Source organism: Electrophorus electricus, chromosome 8, assembly GCF_041902795.1.
Source record: "Electrophorus electricus isolate QZ-2024a chromosome 8, ASM4190279v1, whole genome shotgun sequence".
In the NCBI taxonomy this organism is placed as follows: domain Eukaryota; kingdom Metazoa; phylum Chordata; class Actinopteri; order Gymnotiformes; family Gymnotidae; genus Electrophorus; species Electrophorus electricus.
The window spans coordinates 24782955-24802534 of NC_137504.1; the positions used below are offsets into that span (position 1 = coordinate 24782955).

General features: G+C 42.6%; 2 protein-coding genes across 2 annotated transcripts; both read left to right on the forward strand.

Moving 5' to 3' along the window:
* The first annotated feature begins 1343 nt into the window (after window positions 1–1343).
* On the forward strand, window positions 1344–8050 carry slc25a11 (solute carrier family 25 member 11). Its single transcript, XM_027026186.3, has 8 exons — window positions 1344–1519; window positions 2510–2662; window positions 3390–3596; window positions 4368–4458; window positions 4774–4864; window positions 5225–5324; window positions 5473–5524; window positions 6290–8050. The coding sequence occupies exons 1-8, from the start codon at window positions 1443–1445 to the stop codon at window positions 6443–6445; spliced, it is 927 nt and encodes a 308-aa protein (XP_026881987.1). The 5' UTR covers window positions 1344–1442; the 3' UTR covers window positions 6446–8050.
* Window positions 8051–8293: 243 nt separating this feature from the next.
* Window positions 8294–19397, forward strand: spag7 (sperm associated antigen 7). Its single transcript, XM_027026176.3, has 7 exons — window positions 8294–8454; window positions 8967–9034; window positions 9197–9285; window positions 17225–17309; window positions 17487–17576; window positions 18033–18189; window positions 18434–19397. Exons 1-7 carry the CDS (start codon window positions 8370–8372, stop codon window positions 18562–18564), a joined length of 705 nt encoding a protein of 234 aa, XP_026881977.1. The 5' UTR covers window positions 8294–8369; the 3' UTR covers window positions 18565–19397.
* Window positions 19398–19580: the final 183 nt, after the last annotated feature.

Here is a 19580-nt window from a genome sequence, read left to right on the forward strand (position 1 = left end):
TATTACAGTGGTTGCAGTGAGCAGCTGTGAGTTTCATGCAGTTGGGTTTAGTGTGTGTTACTGAATACTGATGAAACTCTCCTCACACATTCTGTAAATTTACATGAGTGTGTTATTGTACATGTAAATGTATAAATGCCTAAGCACATTCTGACCAATTCCATATATGAGAGTGTGCAGGTGGATGTGTGTGTGTTGTGTACATGTATGTGAATGTAAAAATGCATAAACATGTGCTTTCAACACTTTATAAGAACTGAATTACATCTCTGCGATGACAAACATTTTGTCGATGTGGGGGCATCTGATTGGTGGCCATGCAAAAAATACTGCTATATGTTTGAGACATTGGGATAACAGCATTAACCCCAGGCCTCTGGTGAAGGGATGCAAATAAACCAAGAAGAGCTACACTGGGTCAGTGCATATCTGTGTGTGTGTGTGTGTGTGTGTGTGTGTGTGTGTGTGTGTGTGTGTGTGTGTGTGTGTGAGAGAGAGAGAGAGAGAGAGTGGATGATGTGTGTGTGTGTGTGTGAGAGAGAGAAAGAGAGAGAGAGCATGATGTTTGTGTGTGTGTGTGTGTGCGTGTGTGTGAGAGAGAGAGAGAGAGAGAGAGAGAGAGAGAGAGAGAGATGTGTGTGTTAGATGAAAGCACTAGTTCTGTGAACAGTCAGGTCCACCTTAGAGCAGCACGAATAAATGAACAGATGTAGCTGTTGACGCTCAGCATGAATTAAACAACTCAGCCCAACCAAAGGAATTACCATCACATCAGCATTCATACTACTGCCTAAACCTGAATCTCACTCAGGTCTCTCTCCCACTGGCATACACCATTATTGACACAAAACATAAGGGTGAAAACTAAATGATATTAAATTTGTTTTCACTTACAATCTACATTTATCCACGATTTTAGATTTAATGGTAGTCTGACATATGCGAAGCATTCTTTCCTGATGTTATCGCTATGACCGGTCGGACGTGCTTTTCTGAATAAACAGGGAAGCCCGTTCCATGGGGCCCTGAAAGGTGAGATTTTCTAAGATAGCCTTAACCCGGCAATTCCCGTAGGGGCCTGAAAAGATGACATTTTCTAAGATAACGCTAACCTGGCAATTACGTTTTGTTTACTTTTCATTCTCACTAAATTATAACTCAAACCCAACAACGGACTCTTAACTGTCAGGTAAAGCTCCATCACCTGCGGCGTTAGAATGTATATGTCCCTTTAAGGATTGCGAGCCCTCCCGGCTTTGGCGTCACTTGCGTGCTCGTCCCCGTGACTGAAATCCTACCGCCCCATTGGTCTAGCCGATTTCCTACTGACGTGCGCGGTCCTCGAGTGTGTGTCACCTTGCTCATATACAGCATTGGCGGTGGTACAGCGGAGGGCCCCTGACCCAAGCAGAAGTGTGCGAGAGATTGAAAACAGCTTAACCATGGCAGCCGCGTCGGACACAGCCAAACCCAAGACTTCTCCGAAGTCCATCAAGTTCCTGTTCGGCGGCCTGGCCGGGTAGGTAGCGTAGAAGCGTTGGCTTGGACCGAAGCAGCAGAAGGTTAACGATAAGCTAACCTAGGTCACTACATTTCTGCTGTGCTAATTACCTTTCCGTGGACTGACTTGCACATTCGAATCGCTAGCGGTGTGTGTGTGTGTGTGTGTGTGTGTGTGTGTGTGTGTGTGTGTGTGTGTGTGTGTGTGTGTGTGTGTGTGTGTGTGTGTGTGTCTGTGTGTGTGTGTGTGTGTGTGTGTGTGTGTGTGTGTGTGTGTGTGTGTGTGTGTGTTTTGTAAGTGCTCTTTTCTTGCATGAAGTCCCTAAGTGATGTTGTATAGGCCCCTCAAAACCAGTCGGCCTCCTAGGCAGCTATGCTAGCTAGCGATCTATCCGCAGGCATGCGAGTCAGTCTGAAACGCTAAATGTCATATATGTTAGGAATGTGCAGTGGGTGCCGAACACAGCTAGATAATGGGACACGATGTAACTTATGCATCGGTGGAGTGTCATTTCTTGCAGAATGCGTCGGCCTGCACTGTTATGACGCCGGAACGCGTAAAAAAAAAAGATCAAAGCGTGATTGCTATGAATTGCAGATTTTTTAATTTGATATGTGTCTAAGATGACAAAGCCTCATCCTTTTACCAACAGAAAAACTTTTAATGCTGTGGTATGGATGGATGTGTGTGTGTGTGTGTGTGTGTGTGTGTGCGCGCGCGCGCGCATGTTTTTTTTTTAGTTGAAGTGAACATTTTGTTTTTGCATGTTCTGTAACATCTTAGCAAACATCTAAAATCAACCTACCTAACCTGCTATAAACAGGTCGTGTTTAAAATTTGGGTGTATTTAACAAAAATTAAATTCAATCTGTGCAAGTTCCTTAAAGGGTATGCTCCCTTTCACGCTACACAGTCTCAGAAAATAACTAAATTTGCCCTCCAAAATCTTCATTTCTGAGTTTCTAAATCCTCTTGGTTCTCACTTGCTCTTGCTCTGTCGCTCCTCAGTATGGGTGCTACTGTGTTTGTGCAACCCTTGGACCTGGTGAAGAACAGAATGCAGTTGAGTGGTCAGGGTTCAAAGGCACGGGAATATAAAACCAGCCTGCACGCCGTCGCCAGCATCCTCCGCAACGAGGGCATCCGTGGCATCTACACCGGGTGAGGGGGCACACCGGGCATGAGGCGGTGAGGGGAGTGGGTCACTTCTACATACACTAGTGGGGAAAGCACACATGCACATACTGTGCAATAAGATGAGAATTCAATGTGAAAAAATTTCTCTCTTTTTGTGAGCCTTTTTTTTTTTTTTTTTTTTTTAAATTAAGACTGGCTTGTGGCTGGCCAAACACATTTTGGAATTGTAATGGAGACTCTTGTTGTATCAAGGTGTATTTTTGTGTATTGTACTTGTCTAGCGTGTGGTTGTTGAACAGGAAATAGCCAGACCAAAAAAGAGGGCAGGACGTGACTAAAAAGTATCTTAATCTAGGAAATCTGATCTCACATTAACTCTTGCATGTCCAAGATGTTATTTGTCTCTGGGTGCTTTTAAAAATAAAAAATAAAAAAGACCAGTTTTAGAATTCTGTTTTCACTAAGGCCTGTAATGTAATCAAGCTGTCTGACCGGTTAGTATAATAGTTATGGTAGTTCTGTTTGAGCTCAGGTTGACGTATTAAGCAGTAATGCAGTTTTTGATGTCATAGATTCAGAGTAGAAGACTTTAACGTGAATGACGTGGATCTTAAATATTTATAAACTGTAACCTGTTGAGAGTATATCTAGAGATGTTACTGACTCCTCTGTTTTACACTTTTTATTCTCTTTCTCTCTCTTATCCCTTCCTTCTTTCACTTGCTCTCCCTCTCTCTGTGCCTGGCTCCAGTCTTTCAGCTGGTCTGCTGAGACAGGCTACATACACCACCACCCGTTTGGGCATCTACACCATCCTGTTTGAGAAGATGACCAAAGCAGATGGCACCCCGCCCAACTTCTTCATGAAGGCGCTGATTGGCATGACGGCAGGTGCCACAGGCGCGTTTGTGGGCACCCCCGCCGAGGTGGCGCTCATCCGCATGACTGCAGATGGGCGGTAAGGGCAGAGCCAGAACCAAAGCCACACTGTTGATTGGCTTTCAGAGTCCCCTGTGACAGAGATCACATGCATATTCATTCATGTGATGAACATAAACATTAGATTAGAGTAACTTGTATCATATGTAATGAAGCTAGTGGTGATTTTCTATTCATTTTGCTTATTTTGTTCAAAAGCAATGCTTGAATTATATACCCATTATAGCTCTATTACCAGCATTTATAATTACTGTTATTAGCAGTAGTAGTATAATTTCAGAGGCAATGCACTAAGAGCTGGAGAAGTAGGGTGACAATAATTTAGGGTTTTCAATAGGCGATGACATCACACACTGAAGCCCTTCCTAAGAAAAGGCCCTTTATAATAGAGATGGTGATCGTAACCCACGATCCCTTACTGGATCCAGCTACCCAATAGAATAACCTGCAGTTCTAGAAAGCTGACTCCAGAACAGAAGGACATTCCTGCACTCAGGCCTGTTCTCTTCCTGTTCTCATGGCAAATTTGCTTAGCTGAAGTGGAACTGTTGACTGGCCCGACACAGGGGAACAGGGAGAGAAAGAGGTTTGAGGAAGTGACAGAGTAGTCTAGAGTAATTAGTGGAAACTCTCTGACTCAAGAATGGTATGATGCATCATAAGTGTGGTTGTTGTGATGCATTGTGAAATATGACGGATTTAGTGAAAATGTGATGCTGAGGAAATGGGAAGGTTTTTCACACTTTTCCTCTCTCACTTTCACACTCTCGTTCTCACTCTCATATTTCAGTCTGCCCCCAAACGAGAGGCGGGGTTATAAAAACGTCTTTAATGCCCTCATTAGAATCACCAGGGAAGAGGGAGTCACAACACTCTGGCGGGTGAGTGTGTATCTTTGCGTGTGTGTGCAAGCTAGTGCAAGTGTACTTACTTGATGTGTTTACGAAGACCGGCTTCTGACATGCATTACAATATGGGCTAGTATAGTGTGATTCCTCAGTGAAAACACTGGTTAAGTACACAGATTAATCTGTCTGGCCAAGAGAGTTTTAGTGGAGGTCAGCAATGTTAATTAGAAATGTAATCAGCAAAAGTTGTGAGTGTTTGTTTTTTAGAGACAAAGTTCTCTGGACTTTGTGTTCCATGTTTAGCTTAGGCTAATGATGACTGGTGTTGTGTTGACACACGTTTTCTAGGGCTGCATACCCACCATGACCAGAGCTGTGGTAGTGAATGCAGCACAGCTGGCTTCATACTCCCAATCTAAACAAGCACTGCTGGACTCGGGTGAGGACTCCCTTACTGTTATTTAAGGGCACTTCACGTTTAAGTTACCTTACCTAAATGCTGCTCCTTAAAGCAGAACTGTCTGTTACAATTACAGAGCAAAACTGTAGATCATAATTCTTAGTGTTCCCTAGAAAATTTTTATTAATGGCCGTTATTTGCAGCTATTTTGCTGAGTTAGAAAACCAGCTCTTTTTTTTGATGGGAGTTGCATCATTTAAATGCTTTTGCAGGAGCACGTGATCTTGAACAATAAATATGCTATAATAATGATGTTGGAATTGAATACTATCCATATCACACTTGGCCACATTGATTTGAGCACTCTGTCTGTCTGTGTGTCTGTCTGTGTGCTTCCAGGCTATTTCTCTGATGATATCCTATGTCACTTCTGTGCCAGCATGATCAGTGGACTGGTAACTACAGCAGCCTCTATGCCAGTAGACATTGCCAAAACCAGGTACTGTCTACACACCTCTCTCCAGCTGGCTGGGTTGGTCATGATCAGAGCTGTAGCCAGTGTTTTAAATAGGAGACCTTGTAGTTTAGCGCAATGTGTAGTGTCTGAGCTGATGTATCTCCTGTATCTGTCGTCTTGTTTGTTTCAGGATTCAAAACATGAGAATGATTGATGGCAAACCAGAATACAAGAATGGATTTGTGAGTTGTTTGTGTGTGTGTGTGTGTGTGTGTTTGTGTGTGTGTTTGTGTGTGTGTTTGTGTGTGTGTTTGTGTGTGTGTTTGTGTGTGTGTTTGTGTGTGTGTGTGTGTGTGTGTGTGTGTGTGTGTAATTTACTTTTACAGCATTTGGCAGACACTTATCTTATTAGTAGAACAGTATTTGTGCTCTCTGGAAATTGAATCCATGACCTTGGTGTTGCCAGCATGTTGCTCCGCTTGTGTAGGTGGTTGTGTTCTCCTGCCTTTTTGAAAGTCTCATGTTCTGCTCTGCTGCTCTATGACATAGCTCAGATGGTCACACTTCAAAAGGGAAGGAAACGGTCTGAAACGTCTGCATATAGTGTCTTTCAGGTGGAGGGAGGGAGGGAGATTCTCAAAGACAAAAGGATCAAGGCTAAGTGTTTTACTGCACTGCGGAGTGGTCGGCACTTAGTACTGTCCTAGCATGTGTGCGTTGACAGCCGAACAGAAACCTTATTCACTATCCTCCTTTTATTTATATGTACAATTTTATTTAATGTTTGTCCTGCCTCAGCAAATGGCCCAAGACACAATATTTGGTTTTACCACTGAATGTAGTGTAAATGGACTGTTTAACTCAGTTTTACCATTGTTCTTCATCTCCCTCTTTCTTCCTCCTTTTCCCTCCTTCCATCTGTTTCTTTTTTTTTTTCTCCCTCATGTCTTATCTTTCTTTCTTTTTTTTCTTTCTCATTTGCTATTCTTCTCTCCACCTGCCTGTAGGATGTGCTGTTGAAGGTGGTGCGAAATGAAGGCTTCTTCAGCCTGTGGAAGGGCTTCACTCCCTACTACGCCCGCCTCGGCCCTCACACCGTCCTCACTTTCATCTTCCTTGAGCAGATGAACAAGTTCTACAGGATCTATTTCCTGGACTCGTAGGTCTCCATGGTGACGACCCCCCCCCCCCCACGTTAGGCCCAGTGGAGGTCCAGACCACGCCCCCCGGGGTCAGTGTGCGTATCCTAGTCTTACTCTGCCAGGCGGCACTAACCCACTGCCCATCTGCGTCACCTTTTTACCACACGTATGCTTGTGGGAGGAGCCTCTGGCGAAGATGCTGGACTTGATTTGCAGTGTGCACACTAACTCTCAGGGACCCAGGTCAGGAACATCCACTGTGCCAGGGTGGGGCCTAACTGGCAGACATTTGGACTGGCACAGTACCCAACCACAGCGACTCCCCCATTGACCAGCAGATGGAAGCTGTGTCCTCCATGCTCCGTCTCTCCTGGTGTGGGACAGATGGCCGTTTATCCCACTTATCACATACCAATGGCTGTGACATTAATTGTGTATGTGTGTTTTGAGGTTGGTGGTGGTGGTTTTTTTTGTTTTTTGTTTTTTTCTTAAACCAGCTTTGCCTGGTTTAAGCTGATCTTTTGAGACTTGGAGTAAACATTTGGCCAGAGACCCCATGAGCAAGCCAAGACTGTCACAAATGATCTCTCTCTCTCTCTCTCGTTCCTTGCTCATGTTTCTCATTAGATCCTGTTTGTCTTGTTCCATTTGTCCACCTGTGCCTAGTGATATGATCTTAAACCCCCCACAACACACATGGAGTGCTGTGTTCACAGCCAACTTCAGACTCTGAGAAACTCCCAACGCCAGTAACAGCATTTTAAATCTCCTGTTTTACAGGAGACGGCTACTGTGAGAATGCATTTCCCAGTCTGCTGTAATTCTAACTAATCTTGTTCATTGAGGTATGAGTATTTGTGCGAAACTGGGCATGAGTGTGTGCGTGTTTGTGAGTGAGCGAGCAAGGGAGAGAGAGAAACTCATTAGCCTCCACTGTTTACTGGATGCAAATCTTTCTGGCACGTGTAATAGGAAACCAAAAATGAAGAGATGTTAAACATTAACAAGTCACTTGAAACAGTTTATGGAGGCTGCACTTGTGATTGATACTGTAACGTGACGTTAATGACGACACAAATGTAAAGGAAACACTGACTCCACGTAAGAACAGGATTTTTGAAGAGGCCACTGAATTTGTCGTTCGCTGAACTCTCAGCTAACGAAGCTCTTCTACTGGCAGGAGCAGGCAGCGCTTTAACAAACATCTCGTTACCTCGTATTTAAGAACGGTTGATTGTGGTACTGGGTTTGCCTTGCTGACTTATTATAATGTGATTCATCACAGTGGTATTGAAAAAGGATACCAGCTTTAACAAGTTTAAAGTGTCATTTTTCACTACATTTAGAGACTAATACAGAGGGTTGGTTTTTAAGAAGTTCATCTGCTCAGAGATTAGAATTAGTATTTTTGTTCCATGGGCTTTAACTTTGTTTTGTAATTTCTGTTCTGAAAGTATCTGAAGTAAAAACAAAAAAAAGACTTAGGACGTTTCTTCCACCTTAAACGCTTTACGCTGACACCCGCAACGAAAAGATTTTTTCTTTCTTTGTTTGAAGTATGACTCATGTAAACGCTGTGCTGTAAGACGAAATAGGATATTAAAATTGCATTGACACTGGAACAACGCAACGGCGCTTCTTTTGGTTCTGCTGTATAGATTCGGCCTTGCTTAAAACGCAAACGCGGAGCTCTAATGGGACCTCCCGAACAAAGATTTATAGGAGCCAGTTCCATATGTAAGCTCAGGTTTATTTTATTTATGTAGTGATGATTTTTTTACACGCACATTAAAACAAGCATATCTAGTTTTTAATGTTGTTTAAAAAGATTTACCGCAGTCTCCCCTACGTGCTGAGTATGGCGCCCTCTGGTGGTCTGTGGCGGTGCTCACACCCATAACGCGTCTAAACACGCGTGTTTCCGGTGAGAATCACTTAGTCCAAGATGGCGGACCTCTTGGGTTCGATCTTGAGCTCGATGGAAAAACCTCCTACTGTCGGCGATCAAGAAAGCCGACGGAAGGCTCGAGGTACACATATTTCATTCGATATCAGCCATAAAGCAGACTTTGTTCTGGATGGGATTACGATTGTGAGGAATTTTGTGGCCGATGCTTCGTATTTCTTCCAGAGTAGCACTAGCAGTGGCTCTGAAAAAAACTACCAATCGCAACCGGAGAAACGTATGTTTTTAGTCACATGCGTCACCAATGTCCTTAATCCTGATTGGCTTTAGTCAGAGCTTCGGCCACGTTCATTGGTTCTCCCGGGTTTTCTATGAAAGTCTTCCCGGTATTCTAATATTGTTTATCGTCTCAAGTAACATCTACATTGAATTTGCTAGCTGTTCTGTTATGGTGACTTGCGTAGTTGTCACAGTTATCGCGTAGGCTTTTTTTATTTGCCATTTGTAAAATTCTCCCAATTAGAGGATGTTGCATGTGCATTTACACTTACAGCTCGACCTTCCCTAAAACAAAGTCAGTTGCATGCTCAGCACGCGGGTCTGCAAGCTTCATTGCCTTGTGTTCCACCTCAACAGAGCAGGCAGCCCGTTTAAAGAAGATGCAGGAAGAAGAGAAGAGAAAGAAAGCAGAGTTTAGGAAAAAGGTTTGACACCCCTCCCCCCAAGTCCCCTTGAGTAGTTCAGCACTTAACCTGGTAGCTAGGTGGCATATTTGGGAGGGAGAACAATAGGAAAAGGGATGCAACATTTCATAGAAAACCCTTACTACTAAAGTTTGAATCTTTGAATCTCCATGTGCTTAACAGATGGAGAAGGATGTGTCAGACTTCATCCAGGACAGCACTCTGCAGAAGAAGAAGTATGAACCTATGGGGAAGATAGAGAGAAGCATCCTGTGAGTGATAACACACAACAGTGCCCCCCCCCCCTTATCAAGGTGGCTTTATTGACATGACTGTATAGTACAGCATTGCCAAAGTAAAGGCAATTGGAACATTTTACGAAAACTATAGTTTAACATTTTCAATAAATGTACTGTTTCCTTAACTATCTCTCTTACACACGCTCACCCCCTTTTTAGAGTAAGATTTTATGGCTGTGTTTTTGTTTTTCTTTAAGGACTGTAGTTATATATAATTTATAAAAGGTCAGGACTGGCATGGCAGAATGGGTTAGGATCTGGTTTGGGTTAAGTGAGCCCAGTAATGGTGTAGTGCTTGACCTCTTAATTGGGTTTAGTTCTGGTTCAGATCATACCAGGTCCAGGACTGAATCTGTTATGGAAGCCTGATGGTGAGAAAGAAGAGCCATGCAGAGAGATGTAGTACACAGGAAGGGAAGAAAGTTAAAGTACTCCATTTCTTATCCAAATTCTTCCCTTCTCTTCTGGCCAAACTCACGCACTTGCTATCTCATTTTCATTGTTTGTTTTATAGGGCTTTAATGGCATGGCAGTGATTTATACAATTTTGCCAAAAATACCATAAATGAACGAAGCACTTATTCCCCCTGGGAAAAGGTTGAAAAAGACCAAAATAAAGTATATCATCTTCAAAATAAATTAAGAATTAATTAACAATATGTACCAATTACATAATATATGTAGCAGTAGCAATAATAATAACAACAATATTACTGTTAATAGTAATTACTTACTGGTTGTCCCTTGGGCATGGAAAAGATGCTGCAAATCTTACTAATTTCATAAGACCACTCTTTGCCCCAAGATACAGAACAGTTTGTCTTTATTACAGTAGAAATCCTGGGTACATTTTCTTATAGAGTGGGTTTCTAATTGATTCTACCTGGCACACTCCGCTGGGCGGTGTGTGTCTGTCTCCACCAGTCTCAGGTGGCAGTGGGCGTACTAGCTGACCTCTGAGGGTGGTCAGGTCTGCTGCTGATGGCCAGTTTTTATGCTCAGGCTGTGCGCACTGAGTCTGGATGTTGTCGGCCCTTTCTTCATTTTTGTTTTTGATCCTGGTCAGATTAGTTGCAATTTAGAGAAATGCGCTATATTTAAAACAAAATTGAAAAGTTTTAGAATGGCTAGTTTGAATTCAGTGTTTGTGTTTGTTTACGTGTCACTGGCTTATTCTGGGTTTTAGACCTTTGAGATTTTCCTCTATTTTTTCCAGTTTTTGGAAAGTCTAGTGGATTTGATTGTCCTTAATTATGGTCTCATGGCATTTTAATTTTTCTAATATTTTCTGTTGCTCTTTATTTGTTCGATGATTATAGTTCAAGATATTTTTTTCCATACTTAACCTTTTTATTGTTATGGTGCAATTTATTTACTGATTTCCTGTTTCTTCCTGGACGGATATGTGGTTCATGGAGTTTTTGTTTAGACAATTTTCTCATTTTTTTGCAGCGCTGATCAAACAATTTGTCAGATTGTGTACGCTTTGGGTTCCTTTGATATAATGGCGGGTTTGAAATTTGGGCTACATACTCAATGATATAGTTTATGCTCTTGATAGCAGTGTCTAATCCCTCCACAGTTTGTAGGTAGGTGCATGAGAGAAATGAATTAAGGGATTTAATTTCTTGGTGGTGAATTGCACATTTCTTATTTTTCTGTGCTGTCTTGCGCCAATCTAAAATATATTTTGATCTCATGCATTCTGCTGGTCTTGTTACATGTGTTGTTTGTAATTGCTCTATTCAGATGTGCCATCGTTTGGCTTTCCATTGACATTGTACAGACAGAGTTGCAGTAGGTAGTTCCTGTATGTATATATGGATTTGCTGTAATTCTCTCTGGGGCATTGCATGGATATTGTTTCCTATTCTAAAGTATTGTGTGCTGATTTGCCCCCTGGTTTAGCATTAAGGTAACCCACAAATCAATACATTAACCAGAGGGGACAACCAGACCCTTTTGGAAGGTCTGGTTGGCTGGCAAGAGTCTGTTGTGAGCTGGTAGCAGTTGCGACTGCCACAGCTGGGTCTGAGTAAAGCACTCTACTGCTGCAGGATTCTGTCTCTCCGACTCTACCTTGTGCTGTCTCTCTCTTTCAGCTTCTCTTGGAGAGTAGCCATCGCTTTCATGCAGCTCTAACATGCACTAACTCTACCTCTAGCCATGTGAAGCGCTCCGTTTCCAGGGTTACAGAGGTATGGAGTGAGGGCAGCTGGTCCTTTACTACATTTGCCTCATTACATGCTAAAGTCACCAATGTGTGCAGTGATGCCCGGAACTCGAAATATCGGATGCTGATGTGTTTATGTGGCATGACATGAAAATTAGCGTGATTGACACATTGCACAATGTTCATCTCAAGTAACATATCGAAGTACCTGCCAAATAAAGAATGCTCGCGAAATTGTCTTAGTAGCAATACATTTGTTAACAGAATATGACTGTACAGGGAGGTTAGCTAGCTACCTTTTTGTTTTGGAGACTTTCAGTGGGATACAACATCTGATCATTCAAAGCTCTCTTTTCGCTTCACTCAAGGCAACATGCTTTTCATTGAATTTCCAGCTATATACAGTGAAACAAAATGGGAATTGTAATGTTCTTCCAGGACCATGGTGCAACACAAAAGAAGAACATAAGTGTAAATAATAATTATGAAATACCGGGCCAATATAGGGCAACAGTGGGTGAATGTGCAAAGGATGTACCATGCTGTGACCTTTTAGCAAATACATTTATACCATTGAGAAGTCTGGTGGTGTGGGGAAAAGCCTCTTGCACAGGCTGGCTGTAAGGGTCCGATTGCTTTAGTACGTCCTCCCACACATCAGGAGAGAGAAGACTCTGTGTGTGGGGTGTGTGTTGGATCATCAACAATGCTGGTACTTTTGCCAAAAATGTGGTGTAAATGAATTCCGTCCAGAAGTATGTCTCTATATCCCTTCTAGGGGATTCACCAGCTATGCAGATGGAGCGACAAACTCCATTAATTTTGCTAAGTTGGTCTCTAAGCAGCAATTGGTAATGGCTAACGCTGCTAAGCTAACGAGCCCCAGCCACTTAGCTAACCACCAAATTAGCCTTAGTGTGTACGGCCAATTAGCTACCTGTCCTGTGCTCGTGGTGAGGTATCAGACCGGACGCTAGGCCATCGTCTCTGCTAAAGGTGAATCTAACAGGTCTATATTAGAACACCAGCTAAACGGCAGCCACAGTGCTGCCTGCACGGAGTGAAGAGGTGGAGCCCATGCGCCTGTGCTCCTGTGGGAATAAAACTGCAAGCATGAACACGCTCCAGGTTTGCTGTGCATGCTGTAGGCTGCGACATGCTCAGGCACCCTTTAATGCCCTGTGCTTGTGTGAGCACTGCACGAGGCTCACTGTGAAAAGCCTACGCTGCAGACTGGCACACCAAGCCAGCGTGTCTGGTAAGTGCGCTCTCGGGTGAGGCAGCTCCGTTGCCTGCCAGGGCACCTGGCGCCATGGCATCGAGCTGGGATGATCGGCTCGTTGTCAGCAGACGAGAGGAAGGGCAGAGCTCTCGGGTGGGGTTTCTGGGGGTTGAGCTGGTCCTCACCACGCACATCTGCGAGACTTTACAAACTGGACTTGACTGCACCGACAACGCCACATGCTGTGTTGAGCGAAAGATAACTTACTAACATTAACCCCTGTCTCTGATAGCATGGCGAAGGGTCTCACAGACCAGCCACCTTGCTGATGTCAGTGGATGGGGAAGAAAACAGCACATTTTACAAAAACAGATGTGTGTGTGCTCTGTAACCCGCAATAAGAATCAAAATGACCATTTTTGTGCTTGAGGTGAACGTTGGTTAATGACTGGTTTCAGTTTTCAGCGTAGTCTGAATAAATCATTGTCATCAGTCTGCACTGGGAATCAAAAGGCATATCAAATTGGTGTTCGTACATTTCTCAGTGCCCTCCTGTATACTTGATGGCAGGAGCACCAGTGCTCCTTTGCAAAGAGCTCACTGTAGAACTGTTGAGATGTTCGTGGGGGCATCGTCTGTCTCTAACTTTGGTGCAGAGTTCAAATCGGATCGCTCCTCTTTTTGAAGTTTTTCTGAGTTTGTGTCTTATTGAAATTCGCTCCAATTGCCCTGTATCACGTGTCATTTTTGTGAATGTTGAATGATCATCTCATTGGCCATTAGGGTCTTTCATTGTCATGTATAAAATATAATATAAAACATTATAATTAGTGCTCTCAGACATGCATTCCAAAAACCTGTATAACACAAACGCAGGACACAGTGTAAATATTAACCAAGGTACAAAAAAGCTTTTCATGGTGTTGTTGATGACATACAATAGGTGTAGTTTGGTTTTAGTAGCTAAGAATTAAGAGGATATTTGTACCTAGTCTTTACATGATCAATTACGGGTTACTAAGTCCTGTGGAATTACCCAGTAGAACCTTGCTCGATGAATCAGAGTGTATTCAGTTTAAGATTCTGCATAACATCTTAGATTGATGCAGAGCAAATGAGGGACTGTGCTTGATTCCAGCACTGTAGAATTAATCTACATGCTAAAAGGGCTGTGAACCTTGCCACAGTGAGAGTTAGACCTCTGAAGGGATTGTCTTCCCCAGGTACCCAAAATACAGCCATAATTGGGTCAGGTTGTACCATGCATCCCAGGAGATCTGACAGAGTTCTGAATATAGAGTTCTAAAAATTATTTTGGATAATTTTGGGCATAGCATGGCATAGGATGCCCCACAACTGTCGCACAAAGGATCTATGTTAGGATTCATTTTAGAAAATTTGAGAGATGGAGACAGTGCAATGTCCTAAACTGTCTTATGACCATGCCTAGAGCATATAGATGCATATAGATGCTTCCATAACTACTCCGTTATGGTAATTTCAGAAAACCTAGGGATGTATTTGATTAGACATTTGGCTTTAGATGTATGATATTACACCTATAGGCAAGGGATCGACAGAAAACAAAGATTAGGTACCGTAGGAAAGGTTTGTTGTGCTATATCCAATATTGTTGTGAATTTGTAGAAATTGAAAAACATGGATTTAAGGCAAGCTGAATTTACTGCGCAGAGGGTTACCCAAAGAGGGTAACATGCCATCAATATAAAGGGCTTCTATTTTTAGAATGCCATTACTAGTCCATAGTTGAAAGGAGCTGTCAGACAGCGAGGGAATGGAAATGATGATTTGCACACAAGGGAGCAATTCGCATGCCATCTGAAGTGCTGTCTTGTTAGTCTAGATTTTGAGGGACTGTTTTACAATGGGATTGGTTTTAGCAAATTCCAGTTCCAATGAGGCTAGATGACACAAGGCTGGACCAGTTAGTAACTTGGCGATCCCAGACAGAGGGAGCTTGCCTATGACAGGCCCAGTAATACAAGAGGTAGGCAGTTTCGTACTCCGATTACTTCCGTAGTCTGTGTTTGTGTTTGTAAAAAGGCCTAATTCTCTGAGCTTTTCTGTTGCAAATAAAGCATGCATTGAAAAAAAAAATGAATTGGAATACATTGGAAAGGCTTACAAATTTGGGGAGAATGTTCCCGTTTAAAGCATTAACTTTCCCTGCCAGCGATAAAAATAATTGATGGTACATTCTAAATGGAGGTTTGAAATTCAATTTAAACAAGTCAATTTAAACAAGGATGGGTGCCCATGTATCTGCATGGGCTACGATGGACTCCCTGGGCAATCCTGCTGATGGGAAACAGTCCACGCTTATGTAAGTTAAACTTGTACCCAGAAATCCTACCCAACATCCTCGGTGACATACAAAACTAGATCATCTGCATGTAAGGACCTTGTGCTCCCTCGCTCCTCTTAATGTCTCCTGATAGTCACCAAGTGTAGGGCAGTAGCCAAAGGCCCAATGGAGATTGCAGACAACTGAGGAGAGGGGGACACTCTTGTTTTGTGCCGGTATTGGTATACATAAGATAAAAGAAATCCCTACTCAGCCCAGTCGAACCATATAGGTTGAACGCTTTTGAGCATCTGTTGATAGAAGCACCTCTGGGCAATGGGAATTTTGTCCTAGGAGATTATTGTAATATTGAAAAGTCTACAATGGTATGAAAATAAGAGTCTGAAACGAGATTGATCTGGAGAGTTAATTGTGGCAAGGACTTTTTTAAGACTGGTTTTGGCTAGCGGTTTTGTATCTACATCTATACTGTATCTACTGAGGCCTGTAAAAGAGGCTGGATCAAGTGGGCCCTTATCCTGCTTAGATGCAGGCCTGGCGGAAAGTTGGAGGAAGTATATTGGCGTTACATGATTAATTTGAAAAAATCAAGCAGTAAAAGGGAAATTAACCCCGAGGAAGCTTTATAGGACTCCTTGTCCTGGAGCTTTAGAAGTATGCATGCTCTTTATGGAGTAGTTTAATTCTTTAAGCGGTCTTCAAGTTGTGTTTTGTCTTCTGCAGAAATCTAGGGGATATTTAATTCACTAAAAAAATCATGTATTAAAGTGGCATCACCCTCTGACTGAACAATTCTACACTTGTTTATATTCTTTAAATATCTTATTTATATCCTGTTATTCAAGAGTTTTCTGTCCAAAATTAGTTATCATTCCAGAAGCAGTTTGTCCACAAAGTACTCTTTGATTCTTCTCCCATGTTATTTCTTGTCAGAAAGAATTTGATCTGGGATGTTATGAAATCTGTGAAAGAATTTTCTGCCAATAAAAGATGCCAACAGCATTAAGAGTGGGTCATGGTCAGAAATGACTATGGCCTCATAATCGCACCGACTAACTGAAGGGCAAAGTTTACAGCTGAAGAGAAAATGATCGGTTTAGATATGTGAATGTGAGGGTAAAAGAATGAACAAGATGCATACTTGAACCGCCAGAGGTCAGTTATTTTATATGTACCACACAAAGATGGAAGTGGTTTTTGTCAGTGATGGGGCTTTATTAGGTGTCCTATCTAGTTTGGGGTCAAGGACATAGTTGAAGTCCCTGCCCATAATTAGGTGATGAGTAGGTCAGGAAGGGACGCAAAAAATGTGGGAAAGAAAAACTTATCGCTGTAGTCAGGGGTGCAGACATCAGCTGAGATTAGAGGAGAGTTCTGCGAGTGCCCAGTAACTACCACACACCTGCCAAGAGCAGCAGTGGGTACATGGGATGAAATAAAAGGGGTGTTTTGGTTTATTACAATTGCAGTTCACCAAAATGTTTTATTACCATTTAAATGGAACATTTGCCCATCCCATCCCTTTCGCAACTGAAAATTATCTCGGGTTTCTTGGGTGTGTGTCTGGTAGTGTTATGCATGCAGGTTCTGCATGAATCGAGTCAAAGCTCTTCCTGCTCCACAGCATTATTAAGGTTCTTCCTGTTCCAGCTAATGTATTGCACTAGGCTTTCTCCTTTAACACATAAGCAGCTGGCTTGAATTATTTCACTCTTGAGGTCACCGTGATCCATTGAACATTCAGCATGAGAAACAATATTTAAATGGTTTATCACATTTAACTGAATGTGAAATAAAATGTGATATTTGTCCTGTAATAAAATGCTACCATAGGAGAATAAGTAAAAGTCTGGTCATAATGAAATGAAAATAACTCATCAGAGAGAACAACATTGGGGACGACGTGAACAGGCAAGGCATGAAATTATAGCCTCCTTTTGCCTTTGGCTATGCCAAGAATATGACTTTTTTTTTTTTCCTTTGGCTATAATAGTGCAGCTGTATTTAGATGGGACGAGGGCTTGCAGGCCGTAACCAGCAGTCTGTGTATTTTATCCTTAAAGTTACACCTGTTTGTTGCAGATATTTGACATCAGATATCTGATATCTCTCACTGCTTCAATGCTACATGCACGTCCTCCTTTGAGGTGCACTGCATCGTGTCCCCTAAGCACTGTGTCTGTTGACCCAGGCATGACGTGGCTGAGGTGGCTGGTTTGACGTCGTTTTCGTTCGGCGAGGACGAGGAGAGCAGATACGTCATGCTCTTTAAGAAGGTCCGTGCTGGCTACACTTTCCGCTGACACTTTACCACGCCCACCACCAGTAACCTGTTAGTGTTGAGTTGGTATGTGTTTTTTCTGTACTGCATCATAGTAACACCTATGCTGGTCTTCACCTGCTGTGCACGTGTGTGTGTGTGTGTGGGGCTGTGTGTGTGCGTGCACGTAAAGGAGTTCGCCCCGTCTGATGAGGAGCTGGAGGCGTATCGGAGGGGGGAGGAGTGGGACCAGGCAAAAGCAGAGGAGAGACGCAGGCTGAGGGTGAGCTGCGGAACAGTTCAGTCCCCTCTGAGTACTACATATGCCTTCCAGAACCCAACATGAACTTTCTCCGTTTACTTTCACCGAAATGCTGGGAAAAAAAAAAGGATTCTATAGCCAGAAGAGTTTTGAAGCATTTTAAGTCTTGTTCAAGTCTTCCTACAATGATTCTAGAATATGTTCATTTACCTATCATCATAATGCTTGTATATACTGAATTTGTAGGATAGTCAGTCAATATGTTCACATGAAAAGAATGTTAAATTCCAAGTCTAAAATTAATCACAAATTAATTTTCATTAGAAACATTTTAGAGCTTCTCAGTGACGCTAAATTCACCAGCAGATACATTGTTTGATACAATAAAAATCAGCCCAGTACTGGTTTACATGAGGCAGTTAAATAACTGCACATGTCATATTGCCTTCATAAGTTGTTCCACCCCTATTATCTCAGGAACAGGCAGCACTGGAGGAGAAGGCTGCCAGTCAAACAGAGAAGAGGCCAGCCTCTCCCAGCTCCAATTACAGAGACAAATACAGCCACCTGATTGGAACATCTGCTGCTAAGGATGCAGCGCACACGCTTGAGGCCAATCGGGCTTACGGCTGTGGTATGTCTGGACACGGCCTTCCCATGCCAGCATGAGCACAACCCTCAACAGACTAGATGTGGATTCTCCACGTAGCCCTGACTTTCCTAACTCATGCCTTATCAGCCTTAACCTCAGCAACCCAAATGACCGGAACGGTCTTGATCTGTGAACCTTACGCACACATTCCCAAAACATGATGTCTCTCAGTTCCTTCCCCTTGGTTCAAACTGTTTCCTGGTTGTCTTTTCTCTCCCCCTGACAGTCCCTGTGGCCAATAAGCGGGACACTCGCTCCATCGAAGAAGCCATGAACGAGATCAGAGCCAAAAAACGACTCAAGAAAGGAGAAGAGGACCCAGGGGCCAGCAGTAGCAGTGGTGGTGGCAAATTGTAAGAGGAAAGTGATGTGCACGTGTGTACGTCTGTGGCTGCAAACAGGGTCTGTGTTCATACTGCTAAAAATAGTGTTCCTGTACAGTATTTTACTCTATATAGCAATAGCAGCCATTTTCAGAAGCCCTTGACGGCCTGTGGGAGGTGTTCAGGGTTGAATATTGATGTGTGATTGGAGAAAAGCCCTGTGCAAACACTGTTCAACTGGCACTCTAGACTACTGCTCTCTTTCCTCATAGTCATTAGTTTAGTAGGAGAACTGTGTGCTTTATTTCTCTGTGTATTCCTGGGATGTTTAACAGAAAGCCTGGGTAAAGGCACCCTGCAGTCCAGGATTATTTTAGTAATAATCATATATTGACCTGTAGTGTCCTTTTTTCTGTTCTAATCATGGTGGAATCCCCATATCCTGATATGTCCACTCAAAACATCAAGGGTCTGATTTAGTAAGTCATTTAGCACCCAGCATCCCCCCTACAAAAAATGGACAAAAAAAAAACTTATTTACTGAAAATTGAACCGTCTAAATGCTTGGACTAAATCTAGCCCGATTGGAGCTATTTTACTGATAAAGGAGTTTCTGATCTACTAGAATTACCTGATTACAGTAAGATGTTTTAGGCAAGTCTGTGGTTAATACATTTAAGTATTATTTAACTTAAGTGAGTACAAAGCCTAAATGAATGGATGTTAATTGTTCTTTTTATCAACTGGTCCTCTTGCACATTTTAGACATTTATCTGATGACAATATATTCTGAATAGTTTTTTCTTTATATCAGGCCTGGATTGGATTGCTTTAATGTTTTAATTAAACGAATGATAAAAGGCGAAATACTTGGGTGCATTTTTTTTTTTGCGTGTGTCTGGTTCATTCACTCTCATGAAGAAATCTTTCCTACAAAACATAACTTCAGCTGTTTAATTTAGGTCCAATGACTAAACATTTCTCGTGGACCAAAGGTAACCGAATTGTCTCCGGCTGCTGATCTATTTGGGAGTTTTACGCTGTAGCAGT